The 20,081-nt window shown below is 41.5% G+C and overlaps 1 protein-coding gene across 3 annotated transcripts; it reads left to right on the top strand.

Annotated features, from left to right (window-relative positions):
• Nucleotides 1-579: 579 nt before the first annotated feature.
• On the top strand, nt 580-20,062 carry atp2a1 (ATPase sarcoplasmic/endoplasmic reticulum Ca2+ transporting 1). Of its 3 annotated transcripts, XM_030735159.1 has the most exons (26): nt 580-722; nt 805-941; nt 1,933-1,950; nt 2,328-2,410; nt 5,330-5,434; nt 8,235-8,373; nt 8,989-9,069; nt 9,163-9,248; nt 10,681-10,836; nt 10,973-11,114; nt 12,187-12,353; nt 12,445-12,533; nt 12,626-12,728; nt 12,845-12,976; nt 13,437-13,562; nt 13,698-13,916; nt 14,063-14,174; nt 14,276-14,499; nt 14,604-14,824; nt 14,947-15,149; nt 15,429-15,514; nt 15,676-15,809; nt 17,685-17,802; nt 18,086-18,203; nt 18,717-18,761; nt 19,814-20,062. In XM_030735159.1, the coding sequence occupies exons 2-25, from the start codon at nt 824-826 to the stop codon at nt 18,719-18,721; spliced, it is 2,985 nt and encodes a 994-aa protein (XP_030591019.1). In that variant the 5' UTR covers nt 580-722; nt 805-823; the 3' UTR covers nt 18,722-18,761; nt 19,814-20,062. The 3 variants fall into 3 exon arrangements, with proteins under 3 accessions (XP_030591019.1, XP_030591017.1, XP_030591020.1); XM_030735157.1 differs by lacking the exon at nt 18,717-18,761 and having other exon boundaries at nt 19,814-20,061; XM_030735160.1 differs by lacking the exons at nt 580-722; nt 1,933-1,950; nt 18,717-18,761 and having other exon boundaries at nt 804-930; nt 2,391-2,410; nt 19,814-20,061.
• The last annotated feature ends 19 nt before the right edge of the window (nt 20,063-20,081 follow it).

A 20,081-nucleotide genomic window follows, 5' to 3' on the forward strand; every position in this document is an offset into this window, starting at 1 on the left:
TTCAGCACTGGTTTTCAGTCTTGTCTCCTCCATTCAGCAATTTGTTATCTGAGAAGGTGAAAGAAGAAATTCAAAACAAATGAAACAAGACAAGGTGGTCCCAAGCAGCTCAACTTCCCAAGGTCTCCAAGGTTGGGAACCACTTAAAAATGGAAATCAGGTACTTGAAATGTGCTTATACTTACTTCCCACTGCTGAAAAGCTGAGCCCTTTCAGTGTCTTTTACATTTCTTTTATTCATTTGCTGAGTGAATGAGTGTCCACATTTCTACAGACATGCGGACACACACGTGCCCGCCAGTGTCCATTCAGACAGCCTTTATGTTGCCTCTCCTTACTAACCATGCATGTTCTCTTATGCACATCTTATTTCCAGCCTACTGGGACCCCTCTGCAGTTGCTGCCCTCTCCCACCCCCCTTCACCTCCCTCTCTGCCTATTCTTTACCAAGGGCCCATCCCTGCCCACCTATTTGTGACGTTCGCATCCAATGAGGGGTGAGTGCATGGTGGACAAGCACCAATGAGGCAACTTTTTCATCTCTATAAAACTTTTCAGGACAGTTTGCAGGGTTGCACTTTCTGTCAGTCCAGGGCTCTGAGAGGAGAGCAACAGCCCAGAGAGCGAGAGAGAGAGTGAGAGAGAGAGGGGCAGAGAGAGAGCAAGTGTGAACCAAGGGGGGTTGCCAGTTTTTAATCCCAATCCCACACTTCAAGAAAGTGGTGGGTGAACACAGCTTTATTTCTTTGAAGTTTCAGTGTCTGACCAGCTGTAATTTTTTTTTCTATCCCTTTTGTCCCGAAGCCTCTCCGTTTGAGTGAGGATGGAGAACGCACACACCAAAGAGTCTGCAGACGTTCTGTCCTACTTTGGCGTCACTGAAGACACCGGCCTGTCGCCTGAGCAGGTTAAGAAGAGCCTGGAAAAATATGGCTACAATGGTGAGGGAGAGAAAGAAGTGGATGGATGGATGCATGGATGACTAGGAGGAACACTTGGATGGAGCCTTGGAGAGTGGAAAGAAAGAGTAGTAATGAGTGATGGTGAATCACATGATGGGGAGGTCCAGGAGAAGGAGCACATGCATCAGATTTAGCTCGGATGAGAGATGGCAGACATGCAAGGGGTACCTTGGAGTTTAACAAGATAAAATGGCAGGAACAGAGACCCTGAGGGAGGGGGAAGGTGAAGGAGGACAAGAGGCGGCAGTGTCGGTTTCAAAGCTGTGTGTGACTTTGTGATGCTGGTCTAATTAAGGGAAACTATCTGACTGACACAAAGCAGGAGTTATGTTTGTTGAGCAGGTGCATCACGGTGTCAAGTTTCTGACAACTGCTACTGGTTTTAGTTTAGATTGGGGGTAATTTATTTGTATTTTGAAACTCAGGCACGAGAGCCCCTTCTTGACTCAAGGTCAACATATTTACTTTTGTCTCAGCAGATGGAGGTTGCTCAGTTGTTTCAGTCTCAATGCCCTTTGTAAAAAAAAAAAGCATCAGAGGCCCTTTTTTCCACGAAAGACACTGGCTTATCAGAGCAGAGAAAGCATGGGCATGAATGCAATTGTATGCAGATAACTGCTTGGCTTATGAGTCAGACTGACTGGTACTTATCTTATTGGAAAAAGAGCCATCATGAAAATTCCTACCTCTGCTTCCCATGTACTCAGCAGAAAATCCGACATTCAGTAAAATGAAGAGAAAGCTTGTTTTTGAATATGCATTTCTAAGTGTTGTTTTATTGTTGCATTAAATCAGGCTGGAGGCCTCTATTTGGTGAGGAGAGTGTGAAGTCTGCAATATATGTGTCCTTTATTCTGATGGTTTTAGGGTCAAATCTGTTGATCTGGCTGCATTTTCACTCTGCAAATATCAGAACAAATGTAGTAAGTGGTGTGCTTTATTAATGGTCTCTGTCTCTCACCATCAACAGAGCTGCCAGCAGAGGAAGGTGAGTCAAACCAAAACCTTAAAACCTGCATGCATCCGTATACAACTGTTCCCATCACTTCCTGGTTTCATGTGTTTAACACTTGTTACTGGATCCAGCATTGTAATAATGTGTCTACACCTCACACTACCCAAGAAATGAGCTGTTAGCATCCCAAAGACAAGCACAGAGTGGTGGGAGGATACTGAAAAATAACAAAGATAATCATCATTTATCAAATATGTGTTTCTGCCTCGATCACAGTTACTGCTTCTCTAATTAATCCTGTATGTTTGTCAGGCTAGCATGTATAATCACAGGAATTCTCAACACTGTATTGACATTGAATAACATTTTAAAACATAGGATATATCTATTTATCTATATCTGTTTATCAGGTAAGAGTATCTGGGAGTTGGTGGTGGAGCAGTTTGAGGACCTGTTGGTCAGAATCCTGCTGCTGGCAGCCTGCATCTCTTTTGTGAGTTTCATGATGCAAAGCATCTGCTTCTGTAACATTCATAAAGTTTTTCACACTGAAATACTTACGGTATAATGCACAGAGCCTGCAGGCGTTCAGAAGCCATTCATCCAAACAGAGCATAAAATGATGTTTTAAGTTAGAGAAAAATTAACCAACTCAATATGACGAAAAAAAGGATAAGAGGATAGTTTCTCAGCAGTACATATAAAGGTTGTGTTTGTTATTTCAGTGATGAACGCCACGTGACACTTCCTAACCTCTTCCTGTATTTCAGACATAATATATTTCATATATTTCACTCTGTTACATGATTTTCCAACTTGTCCAAAAGCATGAAAATGTTTCTGAAAGGAAATCAGGTTTTAGAAATCTGATAGATCACATGTTTGAAAGGTTATTTAGCATTAAGTGAGTTGAAGTTGAGCAGTCAGAAAGTTTTATTAGCACTTTCCATTCTTTGCCCAAGGCTTTCCACAAACAAGCCCCCCCCCCCCATCAAAAGATTATCTCAGACTACCAATCCCTGAAGATGTGTATTAGCTGCTCAAATTCGCTGCAGGTTTTTCATTTCTTATTAGTGCTTCTAAAGATGGAGTGAAGTCAAAGTGTGAGCTTGTGTGAAGTGCCACACAAGCAGAACTGAAACAAAAAGGAGACAAAAACAGGATTGGGGATTATATAAGAGCAGCACATAAAGAAAGTGACAGCGAGAGCAAACAGCAGTTGTCAGTGGTGAGTTAGCTTACGCCCCTCTGCGATTTCCCGTGGCCGTGCAGTGGAAGTAGAAGAGTTTCTGTTCTTAAACTCTGCTGGCTTTGAGGACATGTTTCCTTGAAACTGTGAGCAACAGTGGTGCAGCAATCTTTGAGGTACATTTTTGCTCGTGTGCTGGGGCTGAATGCACCCCAGGGTTACCTCTGGATGGTCACAGTTTTTTTGTTTTTGTGGCTGGAGCAAACCACACTTGTGTGGCTGTTTCTTTTAGATTCTACCTCTAATTTTAACCCTGCTTTGCGGCCTTTCATGTCTGAATTTTATGTTACAATTCTTGAACCCCGTCCTTGCTTAAATAGGGGCTCATCTGGGATCTGAGCTGTTTCCTTGCCAAACACACACACACACACACACACACACACACACACACACACACACACACACACACACACACACACACACACACACACACACACACACACACACACACACACACACACACACACACCTCAGCTGACAAAACACCATGTACATCATCAAGTTATTAGATTACCTTTAGTGCCACTCTCACTGACACAAGGAATCCCTCTCCCTCTCCATCCTCCCCTCCCTGTTGCTCGCTCCAAAACAATTTTATGAAGGCGACTAGGTTGTTCACATTGTTTAATCTTCAATCTCTGCCCTCAGGCCTTCCAGTACAGCTGTCACTATGGCCTTAGAAGGCCTGATTGCTGTGTGTGAAATAGAGAGAGAACAAGAGAAAGACAGAAAGAGAGTGGCAGTGCATGTGCATGGCAGGAGCTTTATTTTAAGAAAGTCTCAAGCCAGGACGAGAAACTGTATCCTTGGACAAAGGTCAGGGATGGAAGGAACGAGGGATGGCTTGCAGCAGCAGGAGAGAGTGAGAGACAGAGAAGAGGGCAGGCGGGCTGGGGATTGGGTTGCACAATGGCATTGTTTGTTACAATGACAAATGAGAGCAATAGATTCAGAGTCATATATGGTTTCTAAAAGAGAGAACAGTAAATACTGCAAATACATGGTCATCCTATTCATACACACAGGAATGTTCAACTACTGCAAGGTGCTGACAGGCGCTGACACTCAGTCTGGAGATCGATTGTGTCTTTGAAGAGAAGCACAGTGAAGACAGACCGGAGAGAGCAAGCAAAAGGGTTAGAAAAGATATGAGATGAAAAGATCATGATGCTGAGCTAAAAGCTAAATGCTACAAGAGAAGGATGGGAGGACTTTACTCTTTTCTCTCTGGTTAGGTCTGTGCTCCGCTGGCCTGCAACTAATCTGTGTCAATGTCAACACGAGGCCTTTCCGAAACATGCCAGCATCAGTAACGTGTAGCTCCCGCTCACAGGGCCGCACGTGTGTGCGACTATAGGTTTATAAAAGAGTCACATGTGGAGGATTTCACACATAGAATAATGCACAGTGCAACAGTGACAAAGAGAAATGTCATTTGATCCAGCAGCGGTGCAGAAATAGCTCCAAGCCGTGACAAATGTATGTTTATGTTTTATGCTACTCAGCAGTAAAAGATAATACTTTCACCCTGAGCAGCAGGTGCACAACAAACGTAAAGTGAATCACAGGCTTAGCAGCGGTAACAATGTATAATTTTAACTCAAAGGGAAAGGGTCCATATAATTACATCAGCATCACCAGACCCAGCAGTGGAGCTGACAAATTAAGAATGATTTAAAAGAAAAGAACTTTAAATATACTAAAGATGTTTCTGGACAAATTTTTATAATAAAGCATCTACAGTATTTCAGCATGATAAAACGGCACTGCTGCATAACATAAACGGACCTCTTAGAGCTGTTTGTTTTACTGATTGTCTGTATTTTGTTGCAGAAGATGGTGAAAACTCTCCCACAGGTCCCAGAACGTGTGACATCTGAAATCATTATTTATATTACTTGTTTGCTTAAAACAGAGAAAATCCGCAGATCCCAACATTTACTCCTTCATCCCTGACTAAAATGATTACCTGCACATTTAACTGACATTTAACCCTCCAGGCTGAATCAATCAGTTGATGGCAAAAATGCAACAAAACTGAAAATAGATTTAACTAATTTATTAAGTACAGACTTCACACAAATATTCTAAACAACATAAAGCAAATGTGAACTCCTTCAAATCTGGACTCTAACGTGCACCGTCTCTCTGTTTCTGTCTCAGGTGCTGGCTTGGTTTGAGGAAGGTGAAGAAACCGTTACTGCCTTTGTCGAGCCCTTCGTCATCCTCCTCATCCTCATCGCGAATGCTGTTGTTGGAGTGTGGCAGGTCAGTGAGCGCACACACACACACACACAATCACAAGGCCACACACCTAATACTGAATGCTGTCTTTTACACACACACCTAAATAGACTCTTATACTTAGAAACAGTCGGGCCCAATAAATCACACACATCAGCAGCTTGCTCAGGCCTTGTGTCCTTTACAGAGAGCGTACACTTCTTCCAGGGGAGTGGCTTAGATCTCAAAGATCAAGCAAAGCCAGAACAAGAGGCATGACGTAAACAGGAGGTGAAAAGGTGAAAGGTTAAGCCAACAGAACATGTGGAGGGAGGCTGACGGACTGGGACGCGTCCTGCCTTGAAGGTTTAAACTGCTTCGTTACAATCCGCACTTTGCAATCCTCAGTAAAAATACAGAGGGACGATCACGTTACCATAGGCCCGCGTTTTGTGCGTGTGTGGTTGAGAGGTTCATATCAACTCTGCGGCAGTCATTTGGAAACTATGCACAAGGATTCACACATGGGGGACGTGGAGGAGAATGGAGAGAGGGAGGGCAGCTGGCATAAGTTGGGCTTTACACTTTGAGGCGGTCGAGGGCAGCCTTGGAAGAAACCGCAGACTGAAAAGAACATCAAGCTGTGTGACTCCTTCTGTGCTGCCTACTTTTATTGGCAGATAATGCAACACGATGAACAAGAAATGACTGCAAGCTTTTAAAATGGAATTAAACCTGCTTAATGTCTGTTAAACCTACCAAATTATGGTTGCACAATCTCTCCAAAAAAAGCACATCAGGAAAGCTTCATGATAATAGAAAGCAGTGGCCTCAAACTAGAAATGCACTGATATATCCGCCGTACATTGGGTCAGTGACCTTAACCCTAACAACTGATATCGGCATTTACTAATGCCACTGCCTGATGATTATCTGCCACAGAAACTTTGTGGCTGGATCAATGTTCAAAGACAGCATGAAGAAGAGCTGAAAGGCTTTTATTAACTTTTATAATGATGTGTTTTCCCAGAACAAAACAAAATCAGTCCGTCCCAACCACAAAAGGGCTGTTGCTTTTTATTTAGGCCACTGATATATTTGACAAAATTCATTATACTGCATATTTACAAAGTTATTGCAGGAATATTGAACAGGATTTCCCTATACAGTACAGCACTGTGCAAAAGTCTTGAACCACCCCTCGTTTCTTTATACTCTGCTCCCAGACAGCCAGACTTTGTTGTGATTTTTTAAAGTGGTCTTGACAAATACTTCTGCAGGGTTTTTGAGGGTCTTGCTAAGTTTTTCTGTGGACATTGGCTGCTTTTTCACTCATTTTCAGTCCAGTCCTTGTACCTGACTTTTTTCAAAAGAATTATTTTTTCTTTTCTTTGTTAAGGTATCTAAGACTGCCCAATCATTCAAGGATAAAAAGGCACCAGTGTTGTGTCTACACATAACAGGCAACTTAGCCAAGAACCAATTTTAAAATGTATCTTTAGGCACTTTGTTACTAACAGCCTTTCACAAAGACACATCATTTGTTCTAATTTCTTTAATTGAATCCATGAAAAATGCCAAAGAAAAGTCTGTCAGGCATAAAATGGTATTTTTGCACCAACAAGGTGATTCCCAAAAAAAGCTGCTAGCCAACAACTCAGTATGGTGTGCAGTGCGTCCTTAAAAACATTAGAGGAAACTGGACAAGTGGAGGACAAAAGAAATGACAGGCCTGACAGCAGATGGACAGTAGTCATTTTTAAGGAGGGGAAACAGGGAGAAAAGGCTGAGGTATGCCAAATTACACAAGAACTGGATTCATAACTCCATAAGTGGCAACAAGTGTTATGGAGTGATGAATTTAATTTTGACATTTTTGGTTCAAATTACCTTCAATATATATGTACAGAGGAGGTGGGGAGAGAGGTACAACAGAGAGAGTCTACAGCCATCTGTAAAACATGGTGGAGGCTCTGTGATGGTTTGGAGCTGCATTTCAGCCAGCGGTGTTGGAGATCTTGTCAAAACTGATGAAATTCTATCTTCTGGAAAGCATCTGATTGTCAACAGCTTCATTTTTCACCGTGACAATGATCCCAAACACCCTACCAGTGCAGTAAAAGCATACCTGGATAGAAAAATACGCAGTGGAACACTATCAGTCATAGATTGCCCAGAGCCCAGACCTCAACATTATTGAATCAGTGTGGGATCATCTTGACGGAGAACATAACAAAAGGTAGCCAACATCCAAAGAAGAGCTTTGAATGTCCTTCAAGAAGCCTGGAGAACTATTCCTGAAGACTATGTAAAGAAATAACAAGAAAGCCTGAACTCAGAGAGTTCAGGCTGTGCTGAAGAATAAAGGTGATCAAACTAATTATTGACTTTCAAGCTTGTTAGAATTGTACAAACTCTGTTTTTTGCCTGATATCTCCATGTATATATGTACATTTTAAATAAGTTGCTGCATCTATTTCTCATTTTCCCTCCAAAATATAAAGAAAAGAAGGGTGACTTAAAACTTTTGCATAGTACTGTACATTGTATTCTATTGGTTTAAATTCGTGAGATCTGATAAGGTTGCAAGATAAATCTGAGGTTTAAGAGATGAATAATAAGTTTGGAGGAAAAAAGAAACCATGTCTGACACTATCCTTTTATTTATGTTTGATCAAACTGGGGATCTGATTGAATAGTGTGTACTTTTTATCAATCACACGTCTCTAAATGTGTCACATTGTTGACAGGTTTCATGCAAAGGAAAGACTTCACGCACTGACAGGCAGGGTGTCAAGGAACCGAAATGATTAAATGTTTGTTTTGTGTGCATTTTTTGAAACAGGAACGCAATGCAGAGAGTGCCATCGAGGCCCTGAAGGAGTATGAGCCTGAAATGGGGAAAGTTTACAGAGCAGACAGGAAGAGTGTGCAAAGAATCAAGGCCAGGGAGATCGTTCCTGGTGACGTAGTGGAGGTCTCTGGTAAGATTTACCTGCTGCCACTGAAAACCCATAGATGTGGTCCAAATTAGGCGGACATTACAACCCAAAGCAATCTACAAGTTCTAGTGAAGTAGGATGAAATGTCACAAATTTGATTTAATTAATTTTCAAGGATTTTGTTTGTATTTTGAGCAGTTAAAACATTAAACTTCTCACCATCCCTGCAGCTACTAATAGCATCACATGCAAGTGTGTGAATACATGAGTACAACTGTCCTTCAAAATCAACAGGGCCCCTTTTAAGGCAGTGACAGAGAAAAAGGAGTCGGGGGGTGAGTGAAGGAATAAGCTTGAGTATGAGCGCTCACTCCTCTGTCTCTCCCCTCTGTTTGCTGTACACCTGTTCTTTTCATTTCATGATCTCCCCAAGGTCTCCCTCTCCCTCCGACTCTTACTGTGGTATCGGTTTTCAACAACAACATTATCCATCCAGAGTGCTAAAACCAGTCAACCCCCCCATCCAGTTGTAACACTGCAGTCATACTGTCACAAAGCTCTTTGTGTTGTAATGCTGCCAAATGAATAAAACACTAAAGAAACAAATGTTAACAAAGGGCCCGTTTTTGTGTTTGGGTTCGGTTCTTCGAACACTAGTTGGTGACAAAGTGCCAGCTGACATCAGGATCATCTCCATCAAATCTACAACCCTGCGTGTGGACCAGTCCATTCTTACTGGTATGTGTTGTTTCAAAAGTCGCAAAAAAAAAAAGTCTTTTTGTGATTTCTGTCACCGCTCCTGACCACTCCATCCAACACTCGTGTCTGCAGGTGAGTCTGTCAGCGTGATCAAGCACACAGATCCCGTCCCAGACCCTCGAGCTGTCAACCAGGACAAGAAGAACATGTTGTTCTCTGTGAGTCTTTTTCCTGCTTTCTGCTCTCCTTGACCTTTCCATTTCCATCAGACTTCTCAAAACCCACCTGCTGCTTTAACTTCCAAATGGACCTCATTATTCCACCAAATAACCATTACAGCAGACATTTCACATGTCCTTGTTGGAAAACCACTGGTGTAACTTATAATGATGAGAAATTTTTGATGTTAACTGTCAGTCCGCTGATTGCCTGCTCTGTGCTGTCTAAAGGTATTAAGCAATTAAATCTTACTTCATGATCTAATTAATCTAACATGTCAAAATAGTAGAAGAATGTGTGTAATTAAAATTAATGGCATATTACCTTCATCTGCAGGGGTCTTGGTACTGTGCCTGCATCAAAAACTGCCCCACTGTTAATGTTAGTAGAATCACTGTGATGGAAAATTATAGTACTTCACTGTCATAAATTAAAGATAAACATCTGTTTTAGATTTTCTTGCCACAAGGGTGTGCTTTAATTTTATTAATTGACTTGTGCTATATCATCTATTCACTGACTGTGATTGCTTTGGTTGCTAGAAGATTGCCACAGTGCGTCATCGTTTGCACGGAGCAAACCGTTTACTGTCTGAGCTGTAGGGAAACTGAAAAGTGCAACACACGCTGTAAGTAGAGACCATTTGCCTTCAAAGTAAAAGTTGTGCCTTTTGAAAAGTGTTAACTGCAGCACTGAGGCACAACTTTTACTTTGAAGGCAAATGGTCTCTGTTTCTGGTTTGCGTTGCACTGCTCAGCCAGTAGTTAGCAAGTGTTTGCAGACAAACTGGCATCTTCTAAGCAAACTACAAGAGACCACAGCAATCTGCTCACATCCACAACAATCTCAAGGAGGTTTTTGGTGCTAATTTCACTAAGTGACAGCCGGGTATTTATTCCTATATTAAGTTGGATACTAGTTTTGCCCATTGAAACAAAACAGAAACCTTTAAAGTAAATCTAGTTACCAGAAAAGCTGGACACTCTGTTGAATGTCTTTTAGTACAGTTGAACACAGAATAAGCAAGGGCTGAGTGTGAATGAGAAACCAAGGTTGCAGCCTGCTTTATCATCTGTTTTCCTGTAAATACGACTGTATTTCTCAAAGTAAACATTATGCTGTCTTAGACTAGACAGGAAACCCACAGTTTAAGACCATAAATTCAACAAGAAAATGTTAACAGAGGTCATAAATCAAGTGAGCAGCAGGGTTATTTTCTCACAGATTTCTACACAATTAAACTTGTTTTTTGCAACCATAGGAGTTTGACCTGATGATAGCAGTGGAGGAAATAAAAGCCAAGGCATGATCATCCAATAGCTGTCAAGACACCACACTCATTATGTTTAATCCTTTGGGCATCACATCTGTGCATAGTCTATTGTCTGTCTTATAATTATGTATCTCACTGTCTTTTAAATCTCTGTTCAGGGCACCAACATTGCTGCCGGTAAAGCCATTGGTATTGCTATTGCAACTGGTGTCTCTACTGAGATTGGTAAGATTCGTGACCAGATGGCTGCCACCGAGCAGGAGAAGACACCTCTGCAGCAGAAACTGGATGAATTTGGAGAGCAGCTCTCAAAGGTGGGTGAGACAGACAGCCTTTCGCCTGCATCAGTATAATTTCTTCATGTCATAAATGTTTTAATATTGCTGGATTGAGATTGAAAATTGCAAGCAATGCCTTACACATCCCCCACCCCCACCACCTATCCTCCAGGTCATCTCCCTCATTTGTGTGGCTGTGTGGATAATCAACATTGGTCATTTCAATGACCCCGTCCATGGAGGCTCCTGGATCCGTGGTGCAATCTATTATTTCAAGATTGCTGTGGCTTTGGCTGTGGCTGCTATTCCTGAAGGTAAGCCCCTGGTTTTACCTTCTATTTGACTACTCAACCATATCGAATATTCATGTTGTGAAACTCATCTGTGATGCTGCTTCCAGTCTATCCAAAATTCTTTTTACCATAGAGCCCTACAATAAGTAGGGATAAAGGGATAAATAAGCTACCTTTATTAATTTTCTTACCACTGAAAAGTGGTAAGAAAATTAATTTTGTGGCAGTAGTTGCTAGAATGAGATACTTCTTCAAGTGTACTGAGTCTAGCCTGGGACCTTCCCCTTTCTTATGATATTCTCCTAAAGAAGCATCTTCAGCTAAATCTTCTCAACTTGTAGTTAAGGACTAGAATATAGCTGACAGAAACAGGTGTATGCCCCAGAAAGCAGCTGAAGAGCAGTACAGCTCTAATTTGCACACTAAAGTTTTAAGAACTTTTATTATGCTGAAAGTAACAAGGTGAGATGAAAGCCCGTCCAGACAAAAACTACTTTTTCAGAAAAAGCTGAATTCAGTTGTTAGTAAAACCTTTGAAATTCCATATGTCATCTATTTTGTCTCATGCCTGATTACATTTTGTTAGGCAAGAACTTTCTCATTTTTAAGGTCTCACCATCCCTCTGCAGTCAGCTGTAAATTGCTCCAAAGTTAATTGGAGAACCTGATGATGCCAAAAGGACAACATCATCTGTACACACAGATGCCGCGATAATGTCACTAAACTGGACAATCTCCAGACCTTGACCACACCATTGTTTTTGCCAAGAATGTGTACGCAGATCACCCTCCATGCGCAGGAGTGCTGAATGACTCGCGCCAGCCCTTCCCACAGGAATAGCTTTGGAGAGCACAGAAGTCTGGATGCAATCCAGCCGATGTGTTAAGGGCCGTGCAGGGACCCCCACTGTTGTCAACCTGCCAAGTGGCAGAGTCCCCTGAAGTCCAGCTGTTTTTAAACAAACATGTTGGTCCATTTGTTCTTGTCTCTGAAGTTCCTCAAGTCTTGTCCAACTTTCAACTCGTTCTTGTTTCAAAGCAGCTTGATTTGCTCAGTACCTAAATGATCAAGCTCTCCCACTGCCCATCGCAGGTCTGCCTGCTGTCATCACCACTTGCCTTGCGTTGGGAACACGTCGCATGGCCAAGAAGAACGCCATTGTCAGAAGCCTGCCCTCTGTGGAGACCCTGGGCTGCACCTCAGTCATCTGCTCCGATAAGACTGGCACCCTTACAACCAACCAGATGTGTGTAACCAAGGTGGGTTTACACAAATAAACCTACACACATTTTTATTCAAAAGTGTGCTAAAATAAAATGCCTAACTCTTATTTGTCGTGTTTCCATGCAGATGTTCGTCATTGATAAAGTTGACGGCGACAACGTTTCCCTCTGTCAGTTTGACATTTCAGGCTCAAAGTACACCCCTGAGGGAGAAGTGTAAGTTACAGATCAATACACGACTACTGTGACCCATCTGTAACAGTGAAAAATGGACCAAACAAGACTAATGATTTTTGTCTCTTGACCAGAACAAAGAACGGTGTGTCTGTGAAGTGTGGACAGTATGATGGACTGGTTGAGCTGGCAACCATTTGTGCTCTGTGCAATGACTCTTCTCTGGACTACAATGAGGTCTGTAGAGTAGTCAGGATGCTTTATGCTCATAACATTTATGCTTCCATGTAACAAACTGCTGAAAAAAAATGCTTAAAAATTTCTTTAATTAACTCTTTGTCTCCTTGTTTCAGTCCAAGGGTATTTATGAGAAGGTGGGTGAGGCCACTGAGACGGCCCTGTGCTGTCTGGTGGAGAAGATGAATGTGTTCAACACTGAAGTACGCGGCCTGTCCAAGGTGGAAAGGTCAAACACTTGCTGTTCAGTAAGTCTGTCAAATCTCTACTACAGCATATAGCAGATTATTCTTTATACAAACACCTACTAACCTAAATGACATTTGTTTCAAGACAAAAAAAAAATATTTAAGCTTTTGCAGTATTATAATAATTTTTTAAAAATATGTAAAAATTATACTCTTTTTTTTTTTTATTTATTCACAATGGATCAAATGACAAAATACATTAGTTACCTGTAAGACCTGTAAATGACCAGATGATTTTTTTTTATGATGTCCAAATATATAAAACCTTGATAGAGGGTGTACTTTCTTCTCCGTGCCTGTACATCAGTATTTATTCTGGTTGCTGGCCAAAAAAAAGCTGTACAACAGGTGTAATATTTAAAATGCTTATGTTTAACAGACAGTGCCTGGCTTCAGGTTTATTTTTTATCATTTTGAACCTGCCTCTCCACTTCCCCTTCTTGTCTTCACTTTCTGACAGGTTATCAAGCAGCTGATGAGAAAGGACTTTACCCTGGAGTTCTCCAGAGACAGGAAGTCCATGTCGGTCTACTGCTGTCCTGCCAAATCAGCCAAAGCACCGGTGGGAAACAAGATGTTTGTCAAAGTGAGTGTGTAACATGAGCCAAAGACAAAAATGGAATTTCCAAGAAATATTTGAAAAAGTGGTTTCTAAAAAGGCTCCAAAAGAGACAATATGATGCTTAAGAAGCACAAACAAATGTTTCTTTCCTGTCATCAGGGTGCTCCAGAGGGAGTGATCGACCGTTGTACTTACATTCGTGTGGGCACTAACCGTGTACCGCTGACTGGCCCAGTGAAAGACCACATCATGTCAGTCATCAAGGAATGGGGCACCGGGCGCGACACCCTCCGCTGTTTGGCCCTGGCCACACGTGACACACCTCTGAGGAAGGAGGAGATGAACCTGGAGGACTCCACCAAGTTTGCAGACTACGAGGTGGGAGAATGAAAACAGAAATATTAAATCACCATAGACGCAACTTTGTACAAACACATGGTTTCACCTTTATGGGAGACCTTAGCATTTCATTTCTTGCTTAGACGTAGCTCAGAGGGCACCAAACTTTTCTTTCTTATCCCCAGACGGACCTGACCTTTGTGGGCTGCGTTGGCATGCTCGATCCTCCTCGTAAGGAAGTCATGAGCTCCATAGAGCTTTGCAAGGCTGCCGGGATCCGTGTCATCATGATCACTGGTCAGTATACACACAGATTCAGAGCAGCACTTTAATTTTAAAAGAACTCAAGCAAAGATTGACCCTCTCTACAACCCCCACCCCCTACCCTACCACTCCAGGTGACAACAAAGGTACAGCTGTGGCCATCTGCCGTCGTATTGGCATCTTCGGTGAGGACGAGGATGTCACAGGCAAGGCCTTCACTGGTCGTGAGTTTGATGACCTCTCTCCATATGACCAGAAGAACGCAGTTCAGAAGGCTTGCTGCTTTGCCAGAGTTGAACCAGCCCACAAGTCTAAGATTGTTGAGTTCCTGCAGGGTTTCGATGAGATTACAGCCATGGTGAGGAGGAAAAAAAAAAGGAACTTTTGATGACTTTGTCATGCTTGATGTGACAAGTCTGTTTGTTCTAACACACTGTTCCTCTACCTCTGCCCTTCACCAAGACGGGTGATGGAGTGAATGATGCCCCTGCCTTAAAGAAGGCGGAGATTGGCATCGCCATGGGCTCTGGCACTGCCGTTGCCAAGTCTGCCTCTGAGATGGTCCTGGCTGATGACAACTTCTCTTCTATTGTGTCTGCTGTTGAGGAGGGCAGAGCCATTTACAACAACATGAAGCAGTTCATCCGCTACCTCATCTCCTCGAATGTAGGCGAGGTTGTCTGGTGAGGGCTTTATACTTCACTTAATTGACACTTCAGGACCACATATGTTCTTGCCTTGCGTTTGCATAAGAAAAAACTTAAAACCTAGAGAAGAATTAACGCCTCCTTTTTCACGTCTTCAGTATCTTCCTGACTGCTGCCCTCGGTCTGCCTGAGGCTCTGATCCCCGTCCAGCTTCTTTGGGTCAACCTTGTGACTGACGGTCTGCCTGCCACTGCACTGGGTTTCAACCCACCTGACTTGGATATCATGGGCAAACCCCCCCGCTCCCCCAAAGAGCCCCTCATCTCTGGCTGGCTCTTCTTTAGATATCTGGCGATTGGAGGTATACTGATACTGCAGACAAACCCGCAGTCCTTTGTATCATAGCAGTTTCCTTTAGCAGAGTTTTACAAGTATTCGTCACAACAGCATCTGTAATTTCCATGTTAATTATGATGATAGCATACCACACTGATTTCCAGGCTACTGTGTGCTTAAAAAACATATTACTTTAACAATATCATAAATATAACTCTTGCAGCCATTATCTTCAAGACTTATAGTTTCCATGGAGATATGTTTTGGATGACAGCTGGTAGCTGGTCTCTAATACTTCTTCCAGGTTATGTTGGAGCTGCAACAGTGGCAGCAGCTGCCTGGTGGTTCCTGTACTGTGACGATGGGCCAATGGTCACCTTCCACCAGCTGGTTAGTACAAAATCTGTGTCATTTGTGTGCTTTTCTTTTAACATATTCCCAAGACTTTTCATGTACAATTACAACTCATTTTTTCCAAGCATGCAGAACCGTCTTAGCTTCTCACGAACACTGTTGAAAAAAGAGAGAATTAATGTTTTTCTCCCGATCAGTCTCATTTCATGCAGTGCAGCGAGGATAATGAGGAATTTGCTGGTGTCCACTGTGAGGTGTTTGAGGCTGCTCCACCAATGACCATGGCTCTGTCTGTACTGGTCACCATCGAGATGTGCAATGCTCTGAACAGGTCTGACTTCACTGTGAGCCCAAAAAGCACTGTGGGTACATCCACGTGAAAACACATCTGGACACTGATAAAAATGACACTTTGCCCTCTAGTCAAACATAGCACGTTATATAAATAGTTAAGTCCACTTCTTGGACAATGACACCATTTTTTGTAGTTCTGCCTCTGTACACCACCACAGTGGATGTGTTAGGATGTGATTATAGCGCAGACCTTCAGTTTCAATTCAAGGGGTTTTACAAAAATTCTGCATCGACCGTTTATTCGCCTAACAAGCAAAAGATCCCTGAGTCGATCCCGGGAGTTCCTTCAGGGATAAAAAAAAATAGGGCATAAAGGTCATAAAAATCTGCCAAATCAAATTTGCAGCGCTACTCATTCTGGTGACCCCCTGTGAATCAGTCAGTAGCTCAAAGTAGCAGTTTCTTCTTCTTCTACTTGTTTAGGAATTACAGCTCTTTTAAATGCAGACCCCCATTTTCAGATGTTCAAAATTTAATTGAAAAACTATCATAATTTTAAATAGAAGGGTTGATCGTTTGATTTAAATCCAGTTTGGTCATGCAAAGAGGTAAAAACAAAACAAAAAAACAGTATCCCTATCTAAACAGTTATGGACCTAACTGTATTTACTCACTTGCTAAGGCAAGTTCAGGTACTTGCACCTTAGTACTTCATGATTCAGTTTCACTACATTTCAGAGGGTACTTTTGTATTTCTTCTCTGTATATTTATTTGTCAGTTGAGACTGCAAAAGATCATAAGTTACAATTTTGAATCCAACTTCATCAAACAATTTTTAATATTAGGCAAAGATACAAAATGCAGTTTTTAAACAATGTCTTCATTTAATGAGGGAAAAAGCTATCCAAACCTACCTGGCCCTGTGTGAAAAGGTAATTGCCCCTTCTTGTTAAATTGTGAATTAACTGTGATTAAGCACATCTTTTTTGGAAAGCTCAGTTCAGTTTCATTAACCACACCCAGGCCTGATTACTGCCAGACCTCCAGACCTGTTGAATCAAGAAATCACTTAAATAGCACCTGTCTGACAAAGTGAAGCAGGCTAAAAGATCTCAAAAAGCAACACATCAGCCATGTCTAAAGAAACTCAAAAACAGCTGAGAAACAAAATAATTGACATTTATCAGTCTGGAAGGGTCACAGAGCCATCTCTAAGGCTTTGGGACTCCAGTGAACCACAGTGAGAGTCATTATCCACAAATGGAGAGAACTTGGAGCAGTGGTGAACCTTCCCAGGATTGTCCGGCCTACCAAAATTACTCCAAGAGTCCATCCGTGACAACATCTAAAGAATTACTGCAGGCAAGTGAGGCCTGCGGTATTTAGTCAGGTTATTTTTGTCTAACAATGAAATTTGTTTAATGATCTGTAACATGCAAGTGTGACAAATATGCAAAAATAAATAAATAAATCAAGAAGGGGGCAAATACTTTTTCACAGTACTGTATTATGTAAAGGATTCAAATGAGGTCAAATTAACTCATTAAAAATTTTATGTCAGTCAGTGGTCTACAACTAGCTACTTTTACTTTTAAAGGATCGATCACGTCCTCCTCCGCTGACTAAAATGCTATTACATCATACAAACTATCACAAACAGAGGTGACATTTAAATCATGTCCAATAAAAAGAAAAATAGAGACTGACAGGCAAATTTTGACCCTTGAAAGGTGTGTTATTGCCACTACAGTGATAATAAGAAGACAATGCAGCATTTTACAGACACATTATTATGCAGTCACCTCCACACAAACACTTTTTCATGCTCTTGTGCATTTTCAGTCTGCATTAATGCACCCGATCCCCTCTGTCTTTGTATCCAACCCCACGTCCCTCCTCCTTCCACACCAGCTTGTCTGAGAACCAGTCCTTGGTGCGCATGCCCCCCTGGAGCAATGGCTGGCTGGTGGCCGCCATGAGCCTCTCCATGTCCCTTCACTTCATGATCATCTACATTGACCCCCTGCCTGTGAGTCTGGCCTCATGCAACACAGTATCCATCTCCATTTACATCTCCACATGCACATACTGTTCTCTCTCCCACAGTCTCATTGCTTAAATGCTAGAAGACAATAGTTGCACATATGGCAGAGAAACTATAACACTGGGAAGGAAACACGTGTATTCTAATTATTATTCTTTAGGTGCATCAAACAGGTTTGATAGCCATATAAGCTCCCGTATAATACATTTGCAGCTATTTCTGACTGTTTAATGGGGTGCTTTTAACATGCCACAACTCTGATTCCCAGATGATCTTCAAGCTCACTCACTTGAACGTGGAGCAGTGGATGATGGTACTGAAGCTTTCCTTCCCAGTCATCCTTCTTGATGAGCTTCTTAAATTTGTAGCTCGCACATATCTGGACGGTAAGTCCCGCTTTGACAGCGGTTGTTCCATTTTTCTACCTCCTTTATGCAAAGGATAAACATATTTGAAACTATTCCTGATCCAGAAAGTGTGTAGTAGTTACTGTAGTTCTCGCTTAAAGGGTAAACAGGGGACAGTTGTTTGAAATGTAAAAACTATCATGTTGCACATTAAATATTTTGTATCAGATTTAATCTATAGATCTATGAATGGAACATGAACATGATGCAGCAACAATTTGAAACTGGGATTAGCTACGTTTGCCTGCATTATTTTCCCTTTCTAATAAAAGTAAAATTATAAATGAAGGTTGCAGAATAATTTATTTCCCAATTAAATGTATTTTTTCATGTATTTTAACATTTAACCTGTTCCCTCTTTTTTTTTTTTTTTTAAATCCCTTACATAATCTCCCACCCTTTTCCCTCTAATCTCTGTTTTCTCGGATGAACTTTACCTAATCTTCCTCTCCTTGGATGCTCTTCTTCACTGTTCCCTTTCTGACAATCCAGCCTAAACCTGCTCCCCCCTCCTCCATACCCCTGTAACAAAACAAGGTGACTCAAGCTAAAGGTTTAAACACTCTGCATCTTGCATGACTTAAAAGAGTTTCTGGACTAATGTATGTGGACCCTGAGTGTAGCTGTCTTTGCCATAAAATCAAATTGTATCACATGTTTCATGTTTACACAGCTAGAAGCTAGAAAAAAGCATATTGCTTGAAGTAGCTTTTAGATTAATGCAAAAATGTTAAAATCCAGTTTAGTATATGCGGCATGGCCTGGCTGCTTGGACTGTGCATTCTCCTGTAATCAGAGTTTGTGCATCTTGCTAATAAGGTAACATCCAAACATTACGGGATTATGCTGAATATTTCTCAGATCAGACCTTGCTGTTGTGCTTTAAAAAAGCAATCCATCAAATATGTGTTTTTGGTTATTGCTTACACAGAAACTAAAAATACACAATACAAAATAACTAAAACATGTCACAAAGTTGGAAAATGTTTTACTAGATGCTGTGCAGTTTTTTTTCCCTCCGCTTTGTGACAAAAGTGATGAGCATCATGTGCTAAAGCTGAGTATAAGAAGTCATGCCTTAAAAGGAAAAGCTCGTTGGACATTTGAGGAATAAACTAGCGCACTGTCACGACTTAACTAGATGAGAAGATTAAGAGCACTCATATGCAGCATTAGAGAACGCAGGTAGCCAGTTGGCTTATCCTAAAGATGCTGAGAAACAGCAATTCTGGCTTCGTCCTGTTTAATCTACACTCAAAGTTTAGCACAACTACACTAGGAAATTTCTTGCCCTTCAGCATTTGCGAGCTGACAGGCTACAGCCCCAGCTAAGAAAAATCCCTGCAACAAACTTTCCATTAAAACTGTTAAATGTTCTACATTAATCTGTAGAACACATGTGAGTGAGTTAAGAGTCGGTCTTTTGAACAGGATCTTCTTAACTCATTGAAACAAAGCAAATTGCTTTATTTCTCATAATGTCCAACTTTTTACATTCAGCTAGCTTCAAGCATTTAAACTTTAAATGGATTCATTTATCCCCACTGCCTTTACATTACATGTAACAAGCCTTTGTTTGGTCACTCCAGGCAAAGTCTAGAGGTGGAGTGAAGCGGAGAGTGGCTGATGCAGAGAGACGCACGGAGACACAGAGGATGGAGAGAAAAGGCTGAGCGCTCCAACTGAATGAGAGCGTGCAACAAGTCGCTTGATCAAAACCTCAAGTGGCAATAATACAAACAAATAAGCCATCTGATGATACACCAAAAAAAAGCTGAAAACTATTTTTGTCTGTATGTACTGAAAATAATATATAGTTAAAGAATTATTAAAACTATTGTGATTTTATTCTTAAAG

This window comes from Archocentrus centrarchus, chromosome 8 (assembly GCF_007364275.1).
Source record: "Archocentrus centrarchus isolate MPI-CPG fArcCen1 chromosome 8, fArcCen1, whole genome shotgun sequence".
NCBI classification, from domain to species: Eukaryota; Metazoa; Chordata; class Actinopteri; order Cichliformes; family Cichlidae; genus Archocentrus; species Archocentrus centrarchus.

Bases quoted from the DNA above. Each gene is read 5' to 3' on its own strand.
- atp2a1 (XM_030735157.1), top strand. From the start codon at position 824: ATGGAGAACGCACACACCAAAGAGTCTGCAGACGTTCTGTCCTACTTT. The intron at 9,070-9,162 runs GTATGTGTTGTT...TCGTGTCTGCAG, and splicing joins GGACCAGTCCATTCTTACTG to GTGAGTCTGTCAGCGTGATC. The intron at 14,825-14,946 runs GTGAGGGCTTTA...TCACGTCTTCAG, and splicing joins AATGTAGGCGAGGTTGTCTG to TATCTTCCTGACTGCTGCCC.